This window comes from Dipteris shenzhenensis, chromosome 29 (assembly GCF_047967505.1).
Source record: "Dipteris shenzhenensis isolate YYH24624 ecotype China chromosome 29, Dip_SZ_1.0, whole genome shotgun sequence".
NCBI classification, from domain to species: Eukaryota; Viridiplantae; Streptophyta; class Polypodiopsida; order Gleicheniales; family Dipteridaceae; genus Dipteris; species Dipteris shenzhenensis.
Window position 1 is genome coordinate 49,637,629 of NC_141624.1, and position 24,367 is coordinate 49,661,995.

The 24,367-nt window shown below is 39.0% G+C and overlaps 1 protein-coding gene across 1 annotated transcript; it reads right to left on the reverse strand.

Annotated features, from left to right (window-relative positions):
- Positions 1 to 18,817: 18,817 nt before the first annotated feature.
- LOC147882972 (cholesterol 22-monohydroxylase CYP90B52-like) lies at positions 18,818 to 21,900 on the reverse strand. The gene is made up of 9 exons (XM_087400383.1): positions 21,121 to 21,900; positions 20,666 to 20,987; positions 20,384 to 20,536; positions 19,983 to 20,219; positions 19,746 to 19,832; positions 19,586 to 19,664; positions 19,365 to 19,471; positions 19,168 to 19,286; positions 18,818 to 19,095 (listed from the first exon to the last, which is right to left on the reverse strand). Exons 1-9 carry the CDS (start codon positions 21,321 to 21,323, stop codon positions 18,993 to 18,995), a joined length of 1,410 nt encoding a protein of 469 aa, XP_087256509.1. The 5' UTR covers positions 21,324 to 21,900; the 3' UTR covers positions 18,818 to 18,992.
- Positions 21,901 to 24,367: the final 2,467 nt, after the last annotated feature.

Sequence of the window (24,367 nt, forward strand, 5' to 3'; positions counted from 1 at the left end):
TGGTTAATTGAATTGGTTATTGGCTGAGGAATTATGACTAGAAGAGGATGAGGTGGAAAAGGTGGATGTGTCCTCATTGGATCCATTTTTAATCACCTTATTGGAAACTTTTCCCACCTTAACTGCACCTTGTTGTTTACCTCTAGGTTGGGATGTACTAGCCTTATATCTTTTGTCATGCTTACAAAAATCCTTGCTTAAGGCCTTGGGCCCTTGTAATTACATTTAAGGGTACCACGGACACTTGGCCTCTCTCAATGCTGAGAAGATTGAGAGCTGCATTCTTATGTACAGTAGGTGGTGCTGCTAGTCTCTGAATTGAGGAATCATTATAGAGGTGGTCCCAATGCACAATGGTGCTTGTGTGTTTAAAGGGGGCATGACTAATGTGAATGGGGTGTCCCTATAAGGAAAATATTTCAAGGGATGAGGTCCTTGACATTTAAAGCACGAGATTAGCCACACTGCATTGTATGGACACTCATTAGTCTTATGAGGACCTTGACATGTATAACATCGAATTACTAGTCTCCTTGTCAAGGTGTTATACTCTCGCATTTTGAGAGACAAAAGCCATTTGGTGGATGGGGATATATTGGCCATCCGGCATAACATAATGACTTATGTAGTTGGAATGAATCATAGTATTACTAGATTGAGATTGAGTATTCCCACTAAGGGCATGATCCAGTTCTTCCCAATTACTAGGTAGTTCCTCCACTAAGACTTGATCCATAGGAGTGATTCATGATGGAATTGGTTGAGATCCTAGTATAGGTGGGGGTAATGGGAGATTTTGAGCCCTAAACTGCCCTGGGATAGCAAGAGTGGCTCCTTATATTGCTAATTGTCCCTGGTTGGATGGGTTTGATGGTGCAGGTCAGGTAAGAGGTGGCCTTTGCTGGTACATTAGCTGGGGAATGAGCTTGGGATAATGACATTGGGATGTATCATGGTTTTAAAATCATGCACAATGAGTGCACTAGAGTGTCAGCCTTGCCTGAAGGTGAGGGCACTCATGGGTGGGGTGGTTTCCAATATAGATCCCACACCATATGTTGTCACACCTTGAACACAGGTGGACATTACTAAGGGATTCCTTGGCCGTTCTTGCCTCCAGTTGCTAGCTTAACTAATTTAATAAATTAGTAGCCTCTTCCTCCATATTCAAACCATTGGTGGGTGGGATTGTCTCCTCAACTTCACTTGAAATAGTGGCCTTCAAGGTCTGGGATATTTCTAAGGAGGCAGATGTGGTCTTCTGTCCTTGGGCCTTTTCTTTCATGTTGTCATCTAAGCACACAACATTCTTGCTACGCAACTCAAATGATGTGGGATTCATGGTAAAAAGATCGTCATGAAGCTTTGAATCCCACAGTCTGATGAGAAAGCATGGCAGTAACTGCTCATTGCTCATTTTCTCATTTGGCTCATAGCAGCAAGAGTTTAAATGTTTGATTCTAACAATATAATCCCATAGAGACTCCGTGTCTTTTTACTTTACTTCATATAGTTGGTTGATGGGGCTCCACCTAAGACTGTTTGGGGCAAACCCCACTATGAATGCCTTGCGCAATTGCCCTAAGTGATCTTCTCCTTTGGGTTCAGAGTTCTAAACCATTGTCCAACCTTGCCATCTAGGTTCAACGCAAAGGCATTGAGTTTATCTAGGGCTTCAATATCCCTAAAGGTTTTACAAATCTATTCAAATCTCTCAACATGGGATATTGGATCTCCGTCACCTAAGAATTTAGTGATTAGCTTGGAGATTATGATCGGTTTACTTTTGGAAGGGTTTTGGTCTCTGCTTATAAAGGTTAGAGGTGTGCCCACTCTATGTGGTGCTTACACTAGGATCCTCATTGCCTCATTAGTAAAAGTACCATTTGTGGAGTGGGTAGAACTTGAGGATATCGTGACCTTGTTCTATATATTGTTGGTCCCAATGGAGGGTTCCATGTATTTGGTGCTTGTACAATTGTAGGATTGGAGAATCCTGACCTACTAGGCATGTTTGTTGGGCTAACAGGTTGCACTAAGGTCCTCTGGGAATTGGCATGTTCACCTCAGGCATAGGCCTATGAAAGGTTGTCGTTGGGGATGGGATACCTCCCATATTTTGATGCCACCTAGGAAATGATGGGACTTTAGATGTGGTGAATCTTATTTATGGATCTTTTGGATTACTCCTTTGTCAACTATGTTCCAACATTTGAAACTCTTGGCGAAGTTTGGAGACTAATTCACCCCTATATGACTGGCTTTCATCAAAGGACGGATATAAAGGCAACTGATTGTCAATAGTACATATGATGGGACTTGGTTTCCCAAATATTGCTTCCAACACCGTTGGTTAGGCTGATACCAGGGGTTCTATTGAGACTCTATTCTGCCTAGCAAATGGATTCAACTGGACACTAAGACTGCAAGATATAAACACTAATTCTTTTGCATACTTTCATTAAAATATTGCTTACTACTTTTGATAATTTGAGAGATATAAATGTTAAGCTCTTTCATACTAAGTTCTGGGTTTAATTACCTTGATAGAGTATCATTATTCAGATCCTTGTGCTTGCAAAGTTTGATGTTGCTCAGATATCACTTGCATGGTTGGACATGCATATTTCCATGTTTCCTGCCATGGATCTTGCATGAGTACTAAAAATATGCCTTGGTGTGCTTCTAGCATGTGTGCTTGCATCTAATGGATATGATACTTTGCACTGGATATAATATTTTCATCAAAATTATCAACATTGATCATGGCATGTGAGTAGCATAAATAAATGCTGATATTGGTATTTATATTGATGCAACATGCTGATGGAGACTTAGTTACTAATGCTCCTCTATTTATTAAATGAAAGGTCCTTTTTTAATTTGAAAAAATAACAAGATTGCAAATAAATGATCGAAATATAGCCTCTTTTGTAGTAGTAGAAGGTGGAGAATGATGGAGAACCTGAGCATCTAAAAGAATATGATGATATAACTCTAGAAGGAGTGGCTATCAAATAACCACTAAACAGAGAGCACAGCACAACTGGAGATTGTTGATCATGAAATTGAAGTAGTGTTTGGAGCACAATATTACTTGAGAAGCCCTTATAATTTTTCTATTATAGTATCCATAGGTCTTAATATTCAATTAAATTTTTGTTAAGGCAAGGCTTCATTTGGCTTACTATGGGCCATGGTTCCATGGGGTGCCCTCATGTTATTCTAGAAACAAAAAAGGATGGTACGTATTGGTGTTAGGGTATTGGCAATTATCAATTAAACTACATACCCATTAAGTTTAAGTACCCCATACCCCAAATTGATGAATTACATGGTGCCATGATCTTTTTAAAGATTGATATTAGACTTGGCTATCATCAAATAAGATTAATATGAGAAAGTGATATCCTCAAGACTACTATCTATGTATGATACGGACATTATGAGTGTGTTCTGCTATTTGGTTTAACAGATGTGCTATGTTTCTAGAGATCATCTTTCTAGAAAAAGGAGCACTCTACACTTGCAACCTATTTCACTCAACCTGCTTGGTAATGATTGTCATGCCAGAACCTTAATAATTTCCATATGGCAAGAAAGTGTTTTACATGCAAGGCATATAACACTCACCAAATTTAAAAAGATGTTGAGAAAGATGGAGACTGAAGATGATGCATGCAACTCAAAAGCCACGGGGTGGCTTCTTTAGCCTCCCCCCGGGAACACATTCTTTTTTTGGCTCTCCCAGTGCAGACGAGACCTTGGTGGCTAAAGACCTACACAAAGCCCACATCACGCAGTCTCTCCAGCGAAGAGAAGCATATGTCAACAGTGAAGGAAGAGCCTTAGGCACCGATGCTAGCTCTGCCTCCAAGCATCCACTCAACCAAAGTAGTGAAGGCAGAACCATGCAAAACGATCAAACAAGAGACAATGGAGGTCGACCAACTGCAACTGGTGATAGAGTTCCCTCAACCAGTGGAGGCTCCTCCAGCAAAGACTCAAGAGGATATAAAGTCAATCCTAGGCCGACTTTGGGAGACCCGAGGCTACCCACAATCGGCGAGGAAGAAACTGAGGACCTCTTGCTATCGAGCATCACAGATTCCCAGCATGATGCACAACCAGATGAGGATGGAGCACAATACTCTAATGGAGCAAATCCAACAAATGGAGAAGGTAAGTCAGTAAAGGCTTTCTTGGATGATAATTTGCTTCAAGACTCTCTAGTCTGGCTAAGGACCCATGCCTTAGAAGGTTTTCTGCCTAAAGTAAGGCCCCCTCTCACTTTCATTGAGTCCTGGATTAGGATGAATTGGATTAGGAAAGGTATGAATGTTTTGAATGTAATATTTCTCAAGAAAGGCTTTTTTGTATTTCTGTTTGAAAAACTAGAAATGGCCTCTAGAGCCATGCAAAATGGTCTTTGCACTATTAGGAATCAACCCTTGTATCTTGAGTGGTGGTCTAAAGAAATTTCCCCTGATACTCCTAGGTCAACTAAGATTCCTATTTGGGTGGAGCTCCCAGACTTATCTCTTTATTTATGCAACCAACTTCCCTCCTTATGCAGTGGGATGGGAGAAGTCCTTGGAGTAGAGCAAGAAAAATTTATCAATCCCAGAGGAAATCCCTAGATTTGCATCAAAATGGACATAGCAGAAGAGATGCTTGGAACTCTTACCATTCTTAATAGAAATGGTAGTGTGTTTGGGAAGCAACCCCTTTCTTATAAAAACCTCCCTCATTCTTGCTTTCTGTGTGGACTGTCCACACATGTGGTCAAGAATTATCCTTTAAAAAACCCAAAGCAAAGGAGCCAGAAGCCAATGCTGCCAAGCGCGCGTCTCCCACTGAAAAGTGGGTACCTAAAACTCAGAACCCTCCTACTAAAAGCCAGTCCATTGGTCAGAATATCAATACAAGGAGTGAAAAAGATAACAGACAGTCAAAAACAGTTAATAAGAATTTCTTTGATCCTCTCAAGGAACAAGAGGAGAGTTTGGAGAAGAGAGACACTATCAACCAAGATGATAACATGGTCATAGAGGCTTGTTGGTCCAAACAATTTGAGGAGGATGTAAATAGGGAAGATGCAATGGAAAAAGCAAAAGCTAGTGAGGAAGACTCAGAGGATGATCCACGAAAGGCCACTCAAAACACTCTACCTTCTTAGGAAGACACTAGTCAAGGCAAGGCATTCATAGTAGTTCAGCATAAGAGAAGACAATCCAAAGCATCCACAGTGCCAGTGAACAGCTGTAACCCTAGGGCTAAAAAGGGGCAGAAGAAGAATGTTAGATAAATCAATGACTTTCTTGACTCTCAATGTTAGAGGATTGATGGATCTTGGTAGGAGTGAATAAATAGCTTTCTGGCTAAGAGTAACTCACTCTCACCTCTCTTTTTAGCATTGAAAGAAGTCAAGGCAAGTAGGTCTACTCTTGAAGATAGACTAAAAGTAATAGATAGAAGAAGGATTTAGTATTACACTGCCCATGAGGATGGCAAAGGGGGCACAGCTCTAGGTATCTTGTCTCACTACAAGGATTGTATTTCTCAAGTTATTACAGATGGTTAATGCTGCAATGTTGTGTGAAAGAAGTTGATGTATTTGTCATTTTTGTTTATGCTCCTAATTCAGCATCAAAAAGGAGGGATTTATGGGAATCTCTATAATACCCATATGGCAATTGCATAATAATGGGTGACTTCAATATGGTAGAGAGAAAAGCAGACAGATGGAAGGGGATGGGCACATGCATTAGAGGATCTGAATTACTTGCTTGGGAAGATTGTAAAGAACACTGGCAGATGGTTGATGTTAGTAACAACAGGGAGTTCACTTGGTGCAACAGTCAAGTAGGTGAAAACAGAAGGGAGGCTAGACTAGACAGAGTCTATATTTCCCAAAACCTCTTGAATAGACATTTTTCTTTAAGAGTTGTAACATACTCTTCTTTAAGTGTGTCAGACCACAAGCCTATCTTTTTGAGATGTGATTTTGGCCCTGGGGAGAGGAGTCCCTCCTGGTTCAAAGCTTACCCCAAACTTTTCTAGTTTAAGAGTGTGCAAAATCTAATAAAGATGGCCTAGCATAGTGCTTTCTCAAAGCACACCTTAGCATCACATGCTTGGGAAATGGGTGTCAAGGATACTTAGAATATTTTAAGAATAGCCAGAAAGAAAAGGGCTCAGATTTGGGCTCAAAGGATGGATTGCATTCAAGTTAATATCAGCATTTTAGAGCAAAAAGCCAAAGAGGGTGATGAAGAGGCTCATAAAGACTTAAATAAGGCAAAAAGAGAGCTCAGAAATCAAGAACAACTCAAACTAAATGATTCCAAAGTGTACTATAGAGACTAGTGGGCTGGAAAGATTGACAGGCCCACTAAGGAAACCTTCAGATTTATCAGAAGGAAAAGATGTCAAGAGGAGATTCCCCTTCTTAAAAGACCAAATGGCCCTCAATTAAACAACTCTGAGGAGAATATTGAATATATTCAGAATCACCTCAAGGATCTACTCTCCAACACTTGCCCTCCTAATGAGGACACTCAGAGAGCAAGACAAACTCTACCAAATAATATGAGATAAGGCTGTTAAATCTTTTGACCTCGCCTGTCTACAAAGACCCTTTAGTCTAGAAGAGTTGAAAGAAGCTGTGAATGTCATGGTAGATGGGAAGACCCCAGGGGAAGATGGTTTGCCTATTGAATTCTACAAATATTTTTGGGAACTAATTGGGCTATACCTTTTACAGCTATGGTAGGAAAGTGTTATCGAAGGTTGTCTTCCCCTTCACATAAATGGAGGAATTATAAAACTAATTCCTAAGGAGGGCCCTAAGGATGAGTTAAAAAATTGGAGACCTCTTACAATGTTAAACTGTAGCTACAAGATATTTGCCAAAGCTTTGGCTCTAAGGATTCAAGGCAAAATGAAGGATTGGGTTCTTCCAGAGCAAAAAGGGTTCATCAAAGGACGTCACCTTCTTGAAGCTATCATCAACATTTGGGAAGGGTGTGAGTATGCTAAGGAAACCAAACAGGATATCTGCTTTCTTAAGGTGGACTTTGATAAAGCCTATGACAGGTTGGAGTGGGACTTTATAATCCGATATGGGAATGGGTCCCTTCTTTGTCTCTAGTGTTAAGCTTTTGCTCATTAATGCTACAGTTAGGGTCAATGTCAATGGTATTATGAGTGACCCCTTCTTTCTCAAGAGATCAATCAGACAAGGCTGCCCTCTAGCTCCTCTTTTATTTGCAATTGTTGCAGATTCTCTAGGATGGCTTCTTAGAAGTCAAATACAAGAGGGATCTCTGAAAGGGATAGAACTCAGTAATTGTAAATAATTATTATGCCAGCAGTTTGCTGATGATACCACCCTGACTCCTAGAAACGCTGATCATGATGTTAGGTGTGTAATGGACTGCCCTGAAGTTTTCTATCAAGCCTCAAGTTCATTTATCAATCACTCGAAAACAGGATATGCTACTCTCTATGGAAAAGATCAGGGGGTTCTTCAACAGCTAGGATGCATGAAGATACAAAAAGGTAAAGTTTTCAGACTCTTGGGGATACCAATGGGGTTTGATGTCACAATGAAGTAGAGGTGGGACTAGGTATTGGACAAATTCTAGAAAAAGCTGGACAAATGGAGAAGCTTCCAAGCCAATCTAGCTGGTAGGAAACTGGTCCTTAATCATTGTCTCTATCCTATTGTTATCTTCTATCTATCTTGTTGGTCTCCATCCAAAACTGGCTTGGACAGATTTATTGGGCTATGTAGATCCTTTTTATGGGGGGGGTCCAACAAAATCTCTAAGGTTAGATGGGAATATTGTATCAAACCCAAAGAAGAAGGGGGTCTAGGGGTGATTGACATCTCCTCTTCTGCCAAAAAACTTTCTGCCACCTGGATTATCAAAGCTACTCTCCATCCAGAGAAGAAATGAGCCCAGGTGCTGCTGTGAAACATGAATTATATTAGACCATGCAGGGCACCTAGCTAGCAAAAATATCCCTTTATTTCTACTCTTTTTAACCTTGAACCTTGTAAATCCAAGGGGAGTTCCCTATGGAAGTCTATCTGGGGAGCTTTTGAAGAGATAAAAGCTTATATCCTCTTCTCTGGCAAAGGTAACTTCATGTTAATTGATTCTATTTGGGTGTCTTCCATATTTAGATCTGCCACTCTATTAGATAATCAGTTTTTAGTTTTTGCAGCTAGCTTGTTCAAGAAAGGGCTTTAAACTTGGGGGTAGCTTTGGAATAGAGAACATATCAAATGGAAATCCTGGCTTGAAATAAGAAGAGAGATCTCTTTAGCCAATCAACATTCGAGACTGACTGGAATTATGGCAAGGGGATGTGACTTGGAAGGGAGGCTCAATACTGTGCATGCACAAGGAGTTTAACTGGGTGGGGTGCTTCTCTTTATTACCCATCCCAACTCCCACTACTGATATGGAGGATCTATTTAGAACTCTTAATAGAAGGTGGAAATTGAATGATGACAGAGCCAAATGATACTCCAAATTCCACAAAATTTGGATTAGGAATGTGCCTTAGAAAATGTCTTGTCTTGCCTGGCTTATACTTCATAAATCAGTTTGGTCTAATTCAAGAGGACTCAACATTGGTAAAGGGGATGGCAAGTGTATGAGATGCTTAAACTCTATTGAGGATGTCTTCCATCTTTTTGTTGCTTGCCCTCATGCCAGAAAAGTATGGAAATTTATTCAAATGGAATGTGGTGAGCCTATTAACTGGAAAGCTATTCTTCTAGGAGATGCTCGTAGGATAAGGCATGAGCCTTGGTTTCTCATTAGGGCCCATGCACTTTGGTTCATATGGATATCTAGAAATAACTTCCAATTTAATCATAAAGATCTCTCTACTGATGCTATGTTTGCTGCATGGTGGAGAAAAGGAGACTTCAATTCTTTATTAGTGCATACAACCTTGAACATTAGAGGTTAAGTGCAGATATTTCCAAGCACAAGTGCTCTTGTTTTATTTCAGATGATCATACAAAGCCACCCCCTTTTCCTCTTTAAAGTCCTAAATTTGATGTTTTGGTTCACTCATGCTCTTCTATGCTCTTGGATTATCTACATGATGTCTTGACTCTTCAAGCAAAGCTCCCTCTACTTTTGCTACTACTGGTCCCATCCACTCTACCTCTACTGTTGGGTGCTTCTCCATCAATTCCCCCTCTGTGGCTGTGGACCCATCAAAACAGCCTCAAGATGCCTCTCTTGGAGCCAACACTCAAATCCCTGGTTTTGGCTCTTCTGCTCAGCTCACTCCTATCCTTGATGATCTCACCTAGTTGTCATCTATGTCTATTGACCCTCTCCAAGGCCTTTCTGTTGATCAGGGACATTCTATAGATAGTACTGTTGCCTAGGGACACTCCACAGGCAACTCTACTACTGCTACCTCAGATTCCAAGGAAGAAACTTCCAGCTTTTCATTTCATCTTTGAAAAGTCACTCTGGACTTCTTTAGGAGTTTATACTGCTGTTGTTGTTCAAGATGTAAGGGCTCTTCTAGCAACAAGAGACAGCTTTGGTTCTATCTTTTTGATGTATCACATGATATAAAGCAATAAAGACACATTACTTTTCTGCCCAAAAAAATATTTAAAAAGATGTTTCCTGACCACATCGTTATATGAACAAAGGGAGCTTTTGTGCGATAAACAAAGATGGTTGTAGTTGCATCAAACCAAGAAGCCACGTAGGATTTCTAAATCAATTTTCATTTAGCCTTATCCATTGAGTGAGTAAAAATGGTTACCTCATTTGAATTTTGCGGGTTTGAATTTAATATGGTAATGATTGGCATGCTATGAATCCTAGTTTTTTTCCATGTATGGCAAGAAATTTAAAGTGTTTGAATTGCAAGGCATACAATGAGCATACAACACTCATGCTCGATTTAAAAAATTGTTGCTTGGGAAACTCCTTGAATGCATAAAGGATATTTTGTTGCATTTTCCTTACATGCATTTTTTCTTGCATCTTTCCCAAGAATTGTAAAAATTCAAACTTAGTATTAAGGCTTTATAAAAAAAATTTAACATAATCTCACAAATTTTCTTAAAGAGGACCTTGTCGCATGACCATTAAGCCTAAATTGCCTTGATAATTTTGACAAGTTTTTACCCAAAAGGCTACCCAGCCTTATCAAGCATGCATCAGATTTTGCACAAATATATATCAAGGACAGAAGATGCTATTAAGTAAACATCTATGGATTTTTGAAACAAATTGCTACCCCAAGAAGAAAAATGTTGCATGAGCACATCTTTGTATGCACAAAGGAGATTTTGTTGCCTTTTCCTTGCATGCATTTATTCTTGCCTGCATTTTTCACAAGACTCTATAAAACTTGAAACTTAGTAATTAAGGCTTAATAAATACTTTTAATGTAAGCTCATAAATTTTCTCAAAGAGAACCATGTGGCATGACCATTAAGTCGAAATTAGCTTATTAACAAGTTTCAAGCCTAATCAAGCATGAATCATAATTTGCACAAATATATATCAAGGACAAAAGAAGCTATTAATTAAAATCTAGGCATTTGTGAAAAAAAAATCAACCCCAAGAAAAAAATCGCTTCTTGAGCACATCCTTGTGTGCACAAAAGGAGCTTTTGTTGCATTTTCCTTCTCTTTTCCTTGCATGCATTTTTTCTTTCTTGCATGTATTTTGAAACCTAGAGGTTTTCAAAGTTTCCATGTAAAGCCTATGATCTATGCTTCACAAGGCATTAAGATGACATCATCAACGATGAATCATGAGGTGATTCCGAACAATCCACATAGATTTAATCATAGCTACATGGATATAGGGCTAGCATGAGGCTAAGTCTAGAAGCACCAAACAACACAAATTCTAGTTAGATCCCAACCTGAATCTTGACATCATGCGGACCTTCCAGATAGCAGTTACCATCTTACACCACAGGGATATAGAAGCAAGGCACCCCCACATCTAGTAGTAGTAATGTTTGCATAAACCAAATCTATCACTTCAACCTTAAGCATGCCATAATTTTAAGGACAAAATTGGTATTGGAATACTCAAACTTATGTCTTATATCTTGGGTTATAGTACATCTAAAACTGGTCCTCACAAGGTTTCTTGAAAGAATAGAGAAAAAAAGGAGAAGCAATGGAATGCTCATATTATTACCTTTCTAAAGGACAAAAAGGTCCTCAATATGAGGGTTTAGCATGTTATGTGGATTTTGATATTGAATTGAACCTTATAGATCAATCCTTCGTTCCTAAACATTGTAAGGACTTGTATGCATCATAACACTATAACATTGGCATTTTTGCAAGTTATGAAAGTCACACAATTTTATGCTTGATTAGAGTCATCTTTTGTAAATGACGATAGTTGGTTTTGCAAATTAGTGCATGAGCTCTTTGACTATATTCTTCAATTTATACCTTATAGCAATTGCTTAGGTGTAGTAGTTACCATGGGTGATGCCTTCATGGTGTAGACTTCCTGCTTTGGTATCTCTCCCTTGTTCATGTAATCTGATCTTGAGGTTGAGATGGATGTCGTAGAATTAGATATGGAATTCTCCATTTTGTCAAGCTTGACAACTACAAGTTGCCTCTAAACCACATGTCTCTCACCCTCCAACAGCTTATAGCATCTCTTTTTCTCAACCATATATGACCTTACAGGAACACAAAATAGCTCCTTCCAATGTCTTTGATATCTACTACATAAATGTTCAACGAGATGGTGATATTGGATAGTGATGGGGAGATATTCAATCATAGCAAAAGTGGATAGTTTTTTATCATCAACTACTTTGATGCGAGTGATTTATTTTCTTTTGCAAGAGATTTTCAATCTTTTCATTATGCACAGTGGCATTATGATACAAGAAACTCTATGATTGACATAGGAACCTTTCACCCTACACCTATCAACAGTGTCTGTATGTGTATCAATGTCCTTAGAAATCAGGAACTTCCACCACAGGTTTAAATCTATTCAGTTTGATTCTCCCAAAATAGTGACTATGGTAATGTTATGTCATTCACTATGATAACAACCTTTCTTTGGCATCCATGGCAAATCACATTAGGTCTATTATGTGGGGATGGGACACTTGATTCTTCACACCCACCATTTGTAGCAACAAATCTTTGATATCCATTGTTATGTCCTTCATGGAATCTTGTTTAAGTAGTGGAGGATATATTGGCAAGAGTCACAGGGAAGAAATTAGGGGAAAATCCTAGCCCAATGAATAATTTAGGGGCTTCTTCAACCTCATGCATTTTGGCATAAAATGAAAATACAAGGTGAATGATATTCATTAGGCCTCCCCAAAAGAAATGGGTAATTTAAAGAAGGATATAAGTGATGTTCTAATATGTGTGAACTCAAAGGAAACTCAGATGCATTGCTTCAGAGAGCAACCATTTGCAATCTTTGGCCCTTGACCACTAAGTGTAAGAGTCAATAACCTTAACCTTTCAAATTGAATTACAAAATATATAAATTGTGTCTTAAGCTTTCTAAGAACAAACTATAGAGGCTCGTAAGTGAATAGACTTTGCTCGTAGGGAATTAAGCCAATTAGAAATTATGAAAGGGCACCTGACCAGCATTACAATACCTTAAAAGGACACTTTGGAATTAACAGTATCTTGATTGGACAATACTTCATTGACTTACAGAAGGTCCGAAATCAACTCGTATGTTAGCTATTCTCATTATGATGTCTAATAAATAGCATGCAAAATTATTCCTTTCAAGACCATGCTAGAGGCAACTCAGTATGGATGATATTCAATATGACGCTAGAAGTTTCATACTGTCATATGCTACCTCCTCGTCATGTTGAGTGATGTAAACACTGGCATGCCAAATAAAATGTACGGCCAAAGGTCTACTAAGGTGTTCACATGGCATCCAAACAATGTCTCAAGTACTTTGATAAATTTTTAATTTCTCAAAATTTTCTTATGGAAACCTACAACTTCCAATTACACCTTCCCCTCTAGGGGCAAGCCAAAAGGCAATTCAAGGAAATCTCTTATTTGCACTTAGGGTGCTTTGGGATGCATTATAAAGCTTCTAAATCTGTAAATTTTGTCCTTTCTTTTTCATTATTACAATATCTTTTTTTGCTCTCAAAAAAAAAGATTCAGGGATCTAGCTACCTCCTTTCCCGCTCCCTGGATTGCGCTGTTGCCCAAATGAATCTTTCCCCAACACCGCCATTGGACTCGCTCAACCATCTGCAAAGCTCACACATAGCCACCAGACCTCCTTCACGTCAATCACCCAATTTGTGACCCAAACGTGAGAAATCCTATTCGCGGGTTCTTTTGCTAGCGCCAAGCTTTGCTGTTCTTCGCTTCAAATATCGTGGAAATCTGGCACTCATAGGCTCAAGCCATGAAGCTAGAATAGTTCATAACTAATCTTTGCAATCGTAAAAGTATGGACTAGCTCATAGTTTTGGAGACCGAGAATTGGGAGGCATTGGCCAGCAAAATCAATCATTCTACGAGTGAACCTCAGAGAATGGACGAGCTTCCTAGATGCATATGCCATGAAATTATGATGAAATTAGAATGAGAGAATTTGCAACCGGGGAGGCATAGCGTTAGGATTAGGAACTATTCGGAGCATCAGCAATGAGTGACAAGTTTCATGTTCCGGCTAAGAAATCGTGCGTAACAGGAGTGACACCTGCAACGCTTTCTTCTTTCGGTTGACATCTTCCAGGTATTTTTAAGAGATATGGTGTTCTGACACTGCTTGTGCATTCATTCCTTGCTTCTCATTAGTTTGGTCACGTTGTGCTATGGCGTTATGGGAAAATATGGGAAAAGCATATGAGCATATGCTCATGCATAAGCATAAGCATAAGCAAATGCATATGCTTATGAAAAGAAGTCAAATCATGGCATTGTGGCAAGAGTATGATAGCTTGTTAGCATATTCAAATGCCTCAGAGAATATCACTTTAGCAACACTCTGCTAGTCCTTGCCTCACAGATGAACAATGAAGGCACAACTTGAAACGAAATCTAGAAGAGAAGAGGCAATGAAACCCATAGTGAGAGCAAGGAGTTGGAGAGGGAAGAGGAGGGGGCTGAGGAAGGCACCTTTGGAAGCCTTGTAGCTAACATGACGGGGGCGAGTGTAGGTATGGTTGGAGGGAGGAAAAGGGGCTTAGATCCTGATTAAATATTGTGAAGAGGAAGGTCTACAAGGATGGCTATGGTATGAAGAAGCTAGACTTCTTGTCCAAGAAAGTAAGGGTTTGAGGAGGATGGCTTTGTCTATGGCAAGGAGTATTTCTTCTCATCAAGGGAACTTCAATGAATGTTGCTAATCTTCAACTAGATTATGCCTAGCCCCATAAGGGATGATGCAATGGTAGAAAGATGTGTGTAAATGGATTGTGTTACTACATTAAAGGATGATGCAATGGTAGAAAGAGAAAGATATCTTAGAAGGGCATCTAGAGAGGCCAAGAAAGCAAAATTTATTGAGTTGGGAACTCGTATTAAGGTGGATGTGAATGAGGAGTAAGTTCCTTGTGGAATACACAAAGATTCATATGCTCAGGCAATAACTCAAGCCGTTCATAGGCATATGGATCTCTCATTGCAATCAATCAAAGTTGTTTAGATCATTCAAAAGGAGGTAGTGAGAAGATATGTTGATGTAAGACTTGACTTTTTCTTGATATCTTTCAATGGTCTCTTGACTTTTTCTTGATATCTTTCAATGGTCTTACTTTTAAATGTTTAAGTATTTAAAAAGTCTTTTATATCGATGAATACTTTTTTGTATATTTAATTGTATTTGGAGGCTCGGTATGAATGTAATATCAGTGACAAATGTTGGAAAACTAAAGTCTCAAAGGCATTCAGAGTGAACAAATAGGCTGTATGTGAATTTTTTAAATCTTTCATTACATAAGTATTTACTTTAACATTGATTTGGTTGAGCTTTTATTAATTATTGTTTGTTATGATTTGATGCTAGGCTTATGGTGTTTACTTAAGAGATGGAGATGATGCACAAAAACCAACATGGCTACCAGATGACATACACACACACACACCCAAGTTTTATTGCAAGTATCATATGTTCTTTCTTTATTCTATATAACTTAACTACACTTTGACATTGTTTTTCAGAGATCTAGATGAAAGGAATAAGAGAAATAGAAAGGCCCAAGAAAACATTATGAATATAGGTTGAAAGGGTTATGTTGGAATGAAACAAGAACTTGTAAGCTTAATACTTTTATGTCTTTTCATAGTTCATGTTGTAATAGTAGTACTCATGGATGAATCCACATGTATGACCAATATTTTAAACATGTAGATTTCTTGACATTAAAGGTCTCCTTCATATTGAGAGATGTTTCTAGAAGCTCATACCTCAAAAGGATATGGGATGAAAGGAAGAGGAATACTATCTAACTATGTGTTGTCTAAAGAGAGCAATGATGTTGATTCATTAGAGGTACTTCATGTTCTCTTTGTTTTTACGAATGGAAATTATTAATATTGATATATTTTTGTTTTTTTGATTGTATAGGATCCTAATCCAAATGACAATGGGAATAATAACATTTCTGGCCAAAGACTGGTTGTACCTACTAAAAAGACTACTTGTGGCAAATTTTCTTTTGCAATTGGTGATTTAGACCAAGTGATACATGAGAAGACTGTTGAGTTGCAAAGAAAGCTTCAAGAAAAGGATAAGGCTATGGATTCCTTGCAAGCACAACTTAATGATTTGAGGAAAAGCATTTCTACTCTACCTTTGGTAAATTTCATGTTTATTTTCATGATAATTTTCATATAAAAGATGATTTGCTCTCTCTCTCTCTCTCTCTCTCACACACACACACACACACACACACACACACACACACACATACAAAAACGTATTGTAGCTTTTGTTTTCAAAGGGTTTATGGATCTTTGAGTAGAGTAGAAAGCATTCACATGAAGAATTATTAATTAGATTATTTAATTTATTTTAAAAGGGTTCATGGATCAACAATTGGAGTAGAAAGACAACATCACAAACAAATGACATACATGTTTTTCGAGTAAGTAAAAATTATTAATTTTTTTAATTAGTATTGCAATGACCATAAATTTTTGGGATATTTTAAGCAAATATTATACTAATGATCTCTTGAATGTATCTTTTTAGGTTGATGCTTTTCAAAGGGGACAACAAGTAAAGATCTTACATAAGGACTCAAAAGACATAGTTAGAATCCCGTTAGAATAGAGACAATAATTAGTTTGGATCCTTCATTTAGAGTTCATACTATACAGTTATGTTGGTTATGTAGTAGCAGTTCGAGTTGATGATATAATCATTAAGGATGTTTGTATATTTAAAGCAAATGATGAGATTCAGACATTGGGTCAAGTCGTAAGATTGAATGTTGCTTGGAAAACTCTTCATGTAATATCTTTATAATTTTATATTTTATTTTGATATGTATAAATTGTATTGTTTATGTCTCAATCAACTCTTGAATAATACTTGTTATCAAGTAAAATGTGTGTGTTATAAAAGGTACATGTTATTCCTTATAGTCTGATGACTTCTTCACATTGTGTACTATGATTATTGATGCCCTTAAGACATTTGATTAATCTTTCACACTTAGACCATATATTTCATTCATGGATATCGAGTATCCAATCTATAATTTTAGTCATTTAAGATTCCAATGTCATGTAACTTTTTTGCCCATTTTAAAAGCTAGTGGAAGGTAACTTTTTTTGCCCATTTTGAAAGCTATTGTACACAAAATAGGAAACGGAATTGTGATTCCATTTCTTGCCATTTGTAACATATTAAATGGAATTTTGGATGTCACTCTATTTCAAACTTCAACATGAAAACTTGCAAATTTTAACCTTTCGAATATAATAATGATAATTTTATTGCCACCTTTTGCCATTTTAAACATTATTTTTATGTCAGCTTTTGCCAATTCTTTCAAGTTGATCTCAAATGTAGTGCCATTTCATACATTAGAAATGGCAAATATATATGGCACTAGTTGATCTCAAATGTAGTGCCATTTCATTAATTAGAAATGGCAAAATATATATGGCACTTTTGGTTGCCATTTCGTTTGTGAAAATGTCAAAACTATATGGCACTATGGCTCATTTAGTTGCCATTTTATACGTAAAATATATGGCACTTTTGGCTACCATTTTGTATGTGGAAATGGCAAAAATATATGGCACTTTTGGTTGCCATTTCATATGTGGAAATGGAAAAACTATATAGCACCTTTGGTTGCCATTTCATATGTTAAAATGGCAAAATATATGGCACTTTTGGTTGCCATTGAAGACATAAAAATGGCAAATATATATGGCACTTTGTGTTGCCAATTCTAAAAAATGGCGCATGTGGAAATGGCGGCAAGAAAGTGCCATTTAATAATGTAGAAATGTCACTTTTGGGCTGCCATTTCTACCTAGTTTTGTAGTAGTGTTATGAATTTCAAGAGAGTGAGGCCCTTCATAGAAGGCTAGGAAAGGAGCCTATAATCAATGAAACTTCATCAGACTCTACGATTGGCACAATGCCTCGCATTTCTGACTTATTCCCCTAATTTTTAAAGGAAAATGTGGGATACATATCGATTAAACTTTGGAAAGTCTTATGCTCCTAGCAAATCTTATAAAAATCAACCTTTTGTACAAGCTTACGCTTCCACTGGTCATATTCTACGCGCTAGTGTGCGCCCAAGTTTTGTAGTGAAGCGCTTTTTGGAGTAACATATATGTGGATTTTGTTTGAAAAATTAACTTGAGTCTACGGTTGGTGCTATCTCAACTTGATGTTTGTTTGAATAGTTGTGATTTTTAAACTTGAATTATAATTATAACAGGAATTCTCAGAGATTCTCATCCACTCTCCTTTCAATAGAAGTTAGCCTCCAATCAATAAAGTTATAGCCATGTTTTTATTATTATTGTGTTTTTGTATTATAAATATTTGCTTCAATATTTACATTTACATTACAAAGTGAAAGTTCCAGTTGAGTGATTCTTTCAACATTATGGGTGGTTGTCTTGAATCAATGATGGATTGTGATAAGCGTGAATTGCTCCTTCCCAATAGACCCTTTCGACATGCCAAGGAGTGTAAAACATATGATGCTATGCATTGAAGGAAGGGCTTCTTTCCTAATTTATAGTTGTACTTATATATGTATATTTTTAATAAACAATAAAATGATTTTGTTTTTAAAAAATTTACATTTAAATACTCAATACTTTTTTTTGAATTATTTGTGTTTTGGTAATGTAACTTAGGGGGGTGTGTATGTGTGTGTGAGTGAGAGAGAGAGAGAGAGAGAGAGATGTTGTTTTAGGGGAGACATGTGGATGATCGATCTTCCTTACAACACATCTCTATAGAGGGAGTGCTAATAAAGCTACACTTATATAATTCACTCCAAATCTTCTTGCAAAAGTCTACCATCGTAAGCTTAACAAAATAAAATTTAGAAATTAAGCACATGTAGCATGACTTTGGTTTATCTTTTATAAGCTTTTATCAATTTTGAAAAACACACATTTGAGTGTGCATGTAAAACTATACATTTAGAACAAGGCGGCAAAAGCACTATGGGTAAGAGTAGTTGAGACATGCTTTAAAAAAACAGTCACTCTTAACATGGCATTATTGCTAAGAGTGTTTGAGATGCTATTTTCTTAAGTGACTTGACCAAAGGCAAAGGGAAAGATGACATCGACCTCATTAATAAAAATGAAAAATTAGTGCGGACCAAAAAGTAATACTATAAAATTAATAAAGAGATAAAGTTTTACTTAAATCTAACTACACTATGGAAACTCTCTTCTAACTCTCTAGAGTCTCACGGACACTTAGAAAGAGTACTCGCAGTCAACACGCTACATCGCTCCACGCGAAAGGTGTCTGACCCTGATGGGAAGTCCTTTCTCGAACTCCACAAAAGGAAATGCGAGCGCACGATCCGGTTCGGAGAGCTCCCAGCTGCACAGTTTTGTGTTAGAAACGAACCGACGCAGTTTGGGCAACCAAATAAAACATAAACGTTGGGCTTACTCGTATTTTAAAACCAAATGATGGAGAAATACAGCCAGTTCCAATTTGGCAAGGTCTGCCCCTGCGCATAGCCTGCTGCCTCCTCCAAACGGAGTGAAATAAGCAAACTTTTCAGAACCCTGCGATCCATCCAGCTGGAGCTATAAGAAAGACTAGAAACAGCCAACCTACAGCTGCTAATTTAGTAGAGGATCTACCTGCCACCTCCATGGGTCGAATCTGAGAGGGTTCTTGTACACATTTGTGTCTAAATGCACAGCGCAAAAGACAGGCAGGACCTTCCATCCCTTGGGGATCGTGTAATCTGCGAATCGAGAATAGAGAACACAATCTGGTCAGTAAAGCTATGCAATTCTGCAGCCTCTAGCATGATTTGCTCCGTCGCCATATTTTACAGTTTGTCCTCCTTCAACCTCACCTTTGAAGCACACATCTTGCAATGCTTTGCGGTGAACGAAACGAACAACATTCCCCAATCGCAATGTCTCGTTTATTACCTGTTGTAAGACACTGTGCATATCAATGTAACTGCTGGCTATCATATAAGAGCTTAAAAATAGTGTTACAAAGTAGCTTACACACTGTGTGAAGTTCATATTTTTGTAGTCTTCCCACGACAGCCTTTCGTCCGACTTCTTGCCTGCAGAGATCTTTGTGTGTTCAATCTGCACATAGACACAGCGCATGAATCATCAGTATCAGCGATGAAGCAGTGACTCGAGTCCAAATAGGAACAGCGCTTCGCGTCCAAGTTGTTGATTCAGTAAGTACTTTTTTGACAACATAATATTTTCGCATGAGTCGAGTATTCTCACCCTCAACTCTTCCACGACTTCCGGAGCCTCTGCAAGAAATTTTATTGCAAGTGTCAGTGCTATGGAGGAGGTCTCATGCCCCGCGAATAGCATGTTCAACATAAGATCCAGCACTTGTTCCGTTGATAAAGTGCCTGCCCTCATCACTACACCTAACAAATCATTATATAAAGCATGTGGTTGCTGCATCCGTTCCTTCAACGTTTCCATCAAAATGTCTAGAATTTTGGCTCTCGACTGATATCATCGATGTTGACGCAAGCCACCATAGTATCGAGTCAAAACTCCGCGCATTAGTAATGGGAAGCCCACGCAAGTTAACAGAAAGAAGGATCACTATTGATGTTCAACTTCTGTTTATTTTAACTACCCACTTAAATCCCAACGCATACACAAGGTACCTGAATGGCTTTATGATAGGCCGTGCCAGGAAAGTTCAAAGGAGCTGCAATTACCCCCTTCATGAAGGTATAGTAATCTAGCATCAATTCTACGGTATGAAGTTCTCCAGGATTGAAACCCACAATCTGCTTTGCCATGAGATTGAACGTAAACTGCACGCATCACAAAGTGACACAGCGTGCTCTGGTGAGAAATGTACCGCGCTTCATGACGGACCCTTGGTTTCACGACGCAAATAAATTTTATTCGCTTCTTACTGAGCGTAGGATTGTAGTAAGTACCTTTTTTGCTTCTTCCTGAGCTGAAAAGGTCTCGTCCTCCGTCCACGATTGCAGGGTGAGAAGTACGTGACTCTCAATATCCTCGAGGAAAAATTCTTTGAGCTTGTGAAAACTCATAAAGTTCCGGGCAATAGATCGCATAACCTTGTGGGTTTCCCCAACAAGCACAAGCATGGACCACTTGCCCAGTATACCGCTTATAGCCCGAGGATAGCTGGACTGGAAATACTTATCGTTAAGGAGGATAAATTTGTTGAGATCTGGATCGGCCGAAATGATTGTGGGTTGCCGGAATAAGCAAGACTTGAAGACATTTCCGTAACTGCGAGAAAATATAGAACACTAACAGAAATTGTGAGTAACTGAGAGTTAATTAGCTCTTGACAGGCTCGGACAACACATACGATCCATACATTGAAGGCTGCGCAAAATGATTGAAGCCGGGAGTTTATTACCGCATGGTATGTTTCTCCATGAAGGTCCCCCGTGAATTGGCAGAATGAGGCTCTAAAAACTGCAGCGTTTCACCGACAAGAGGCCATCCCATGGAGCCCGGCGGCAACCCGTTCAATCTGTTGGGCAACTTGCTGGCAAACCAGGCACGCAGCAACACTATGGCCAAAGCAGCGCCTAAGGGCAACAACCAAACTAGATACATCCTGGGCGCGGGTCGGACCGATGATTTCCGGGCCCCGATAAAAACTATATAGCTAGCAGCAGCAGCTAGCCAGGTATAAGGAGATGAGCGCAGCGCGCCTTAGCAGCCTGTTGATGTTCTTCGTCCCCCGCAGCTGACTCTGGGAGCTTGTTGGCTGTGACTCCACATCAATGGTCCTTGACATTCGCAATTTCGCACACAAGGCAGACCAGCGGACAAAGAATTTTCCCACTTCCACGCAGGAAGAAGGCCCCACGTTGGTCGCATGCTCGTCTACGCTCTAGGCTCTAGCTAAACAACGTACCTCCGCCGCAGCAGGAGGCCGTCCGGTTGTTGCTGTGTGCGGATTTAGTGCTGAACCGAATCGAGATTTGATGGAATCACACATCCACAGTCGGTCATGGACACGGGTGACAGAACTGGCAGACTGATCTCATTTCAGACATTGAGTCCTGGCACGACTCAAAGTCTGATAAGAGGAGTATGGAGGAGGAACGAAGGAACAGAGGAGAAGGAGGAACCATGGAAGGAGGAGGCAGCTGCCAGCGGCAGAGGATCTTCTTGTGGCATTGTCTCTCTCTTTGTTTTGTGCCTTGACTTTTCTGTGTTAGTCGAACAAGCCGTGTTGCACTTTCCTTTGTCTACTAAAATAAGTGGCTCTCTCTAGGCCATTTTATGTCATCTATGATTTCGCCACGCTTATTATTTGATGCATGGAGGACAAATAGTCGGGAGAGTGAGAGAGAGATTCCCTAGGTTAAGTGCCAATTGCTAGAATAGTTGCAATTAGACGAAGTGGCTAAAACAATTAGACGAAGTGGCTAAAAGATGAAGGTGCTAGAGTTCTGAGTTCAAGCCCTAAGGGTAGCTCAAGGCTTTATCTTGGTCACCTCATATGGAGATACTCTTGGAAACTTTCAATTTCAGCACAACGCAAATGTCATCATGCTAACACTTAGAAGCTATCTAGGAACAAACCACATGTTTGCTTGGTGGTGAACCTGAGCATAGCAGTTGTTGCTGTGCCGACTCTGCTGCCTATGCAATGCTCTTAGCCACTGGCAATCACCACTCATCAACTACACTAACTGCAACTTTTGCAAAAGTAGCAACACTTCAACAACACTACCACACTTCCCATTTTTACATCTCAATGTAGGGATTGATTTCCTGAGAGATGATGCACATGTAAGAGACTACCGTGCTTGCTCAATGGCAACATCACTACCACCATTTTCTAACCCCAACACAACTAACTTTCTAGAAGGCTTATGTTGTCATTATAATCATTTTCTCCTTGTTTTGGATTCTCAATATTATTTTTAAAAGGGAAGAATTTGACATCCCCCCCAACCCAATACCCTTTTCTAGGATCACAACCTTGTTTTATATGTAAACTACATAACTCAAATTGATTGTGACTATTATAGCATGTACGGCTTGTAGAACCTTAGCCACAATAACACACCTGAATGTAGGCACCAATCTCCTTAGGGACATTGTATGTAGTTACATAGCTCATTCACTTGTTGTAATATTGGACGCACCTCAATATAGGGATTAACCTCCTCAGAGATGATGCACATGCTAGAGACTGCCGTTCTTGCCCAATGGCATCACTACCACCATTTTCTAACCCCAACACAACTAACTTTCTAGAAGGCTTATGTGGTCATTATAATCTCCTTGTTTTGGATTTATCGATATTATTTTTAAAAGGGAAGAATGTTGACATCCCCTCACCCCAATACCCTTTTCTTGTATCATGACCTTGTTTTGTATGTAGTAACATAACTCAAATTGATTGTGACTACTATAGCATGGACAGCTTCTAGAACTTTGGCCACAATAACACATCTCAATGTAGGCACCAATCTCCTTTGGGACATTGCACGATGAGGTGGTGTGGCCACCATTCTTGCACAATGTCAACATTGTTACTACCATTCTTGCCAACATGGCAACACTATTACCACCATTTTTTGACCCAAAAGACAATTAACCTTCTAAATGTCTTATGTTGTCATTGCCCCATCATTGCAATCTTCTTGTTTTGGACTCAACCTTATTTTGAATAGAAAAGTATACTTACCATTACACCACCCCTCTCTATAACAGTACCCTTTGTGGTATCACTCCTTATTTTTGGTCACATAACTCAAATCAATTGTGATTATTAGCATGGATGGCCACAATGACACACCTTAATATAGGCACTGACCCCCCTGAAGATATTGCACATGCATTATGAGGTGATGTGACCACTAGCTTGCCCAATGGCAACATCACTACCACCCTCCTACCACCATTTTCTACCCCAACACACTAACCTTCTAGAAGGCTTATGCTATCATTGCAATCTCCTGATTTTGGATTCTCAATCTTATTTTGAAAAACCATCCCCCTTCTATCCAGGCAATATCCTTTGATGGTATCACCACCTTAATGTTTTGTAAATGGTTGCATACCTCGAATCAATTATGATTGTTAACATGGATGGCTTCTAGATCCTTGGCCAAAACAATACACCTCAATGTAGGCATTGGGGGCCTTGTACATGTACATACATGAGATAGTCACCATGCTTGCCTGATGACACCATTACTCCCACTATTTTTCTACCCCAACACAACCAACCTTCTAGAAGACTTATGCTACCATTCTTGCCTCATGGCACCATTACTCCCACTATTTTTCTACCTCAACACAACCAACCTTAGGTGGAGGAAGGAGGGACAATAATATTTCCCTCCTTCCTCCACCTACTCCCCTTCCCAAATTATCATGTTTTTGGCTACTTCTTCTTTTGAAGGAGATTATTCATGGCATGTGCAAGGTCTTGGCATTAAAATTAAAACATAAAAAAGCTTGAGGGTTTTGGTACCAAAAAGGTCCAATTTTTTTTGCTAGATTGCTCTTAAGGTATGAAAAAGGTCTAAGATAAAGTAAGGTGGAGAGGGGTTTAGAGCTAGAAAGAAAATAAGCGAGGGAGATGGGTTGCGAAAATGGGCTATCATGTTTATGTAGGGATTATCCAACAAAAC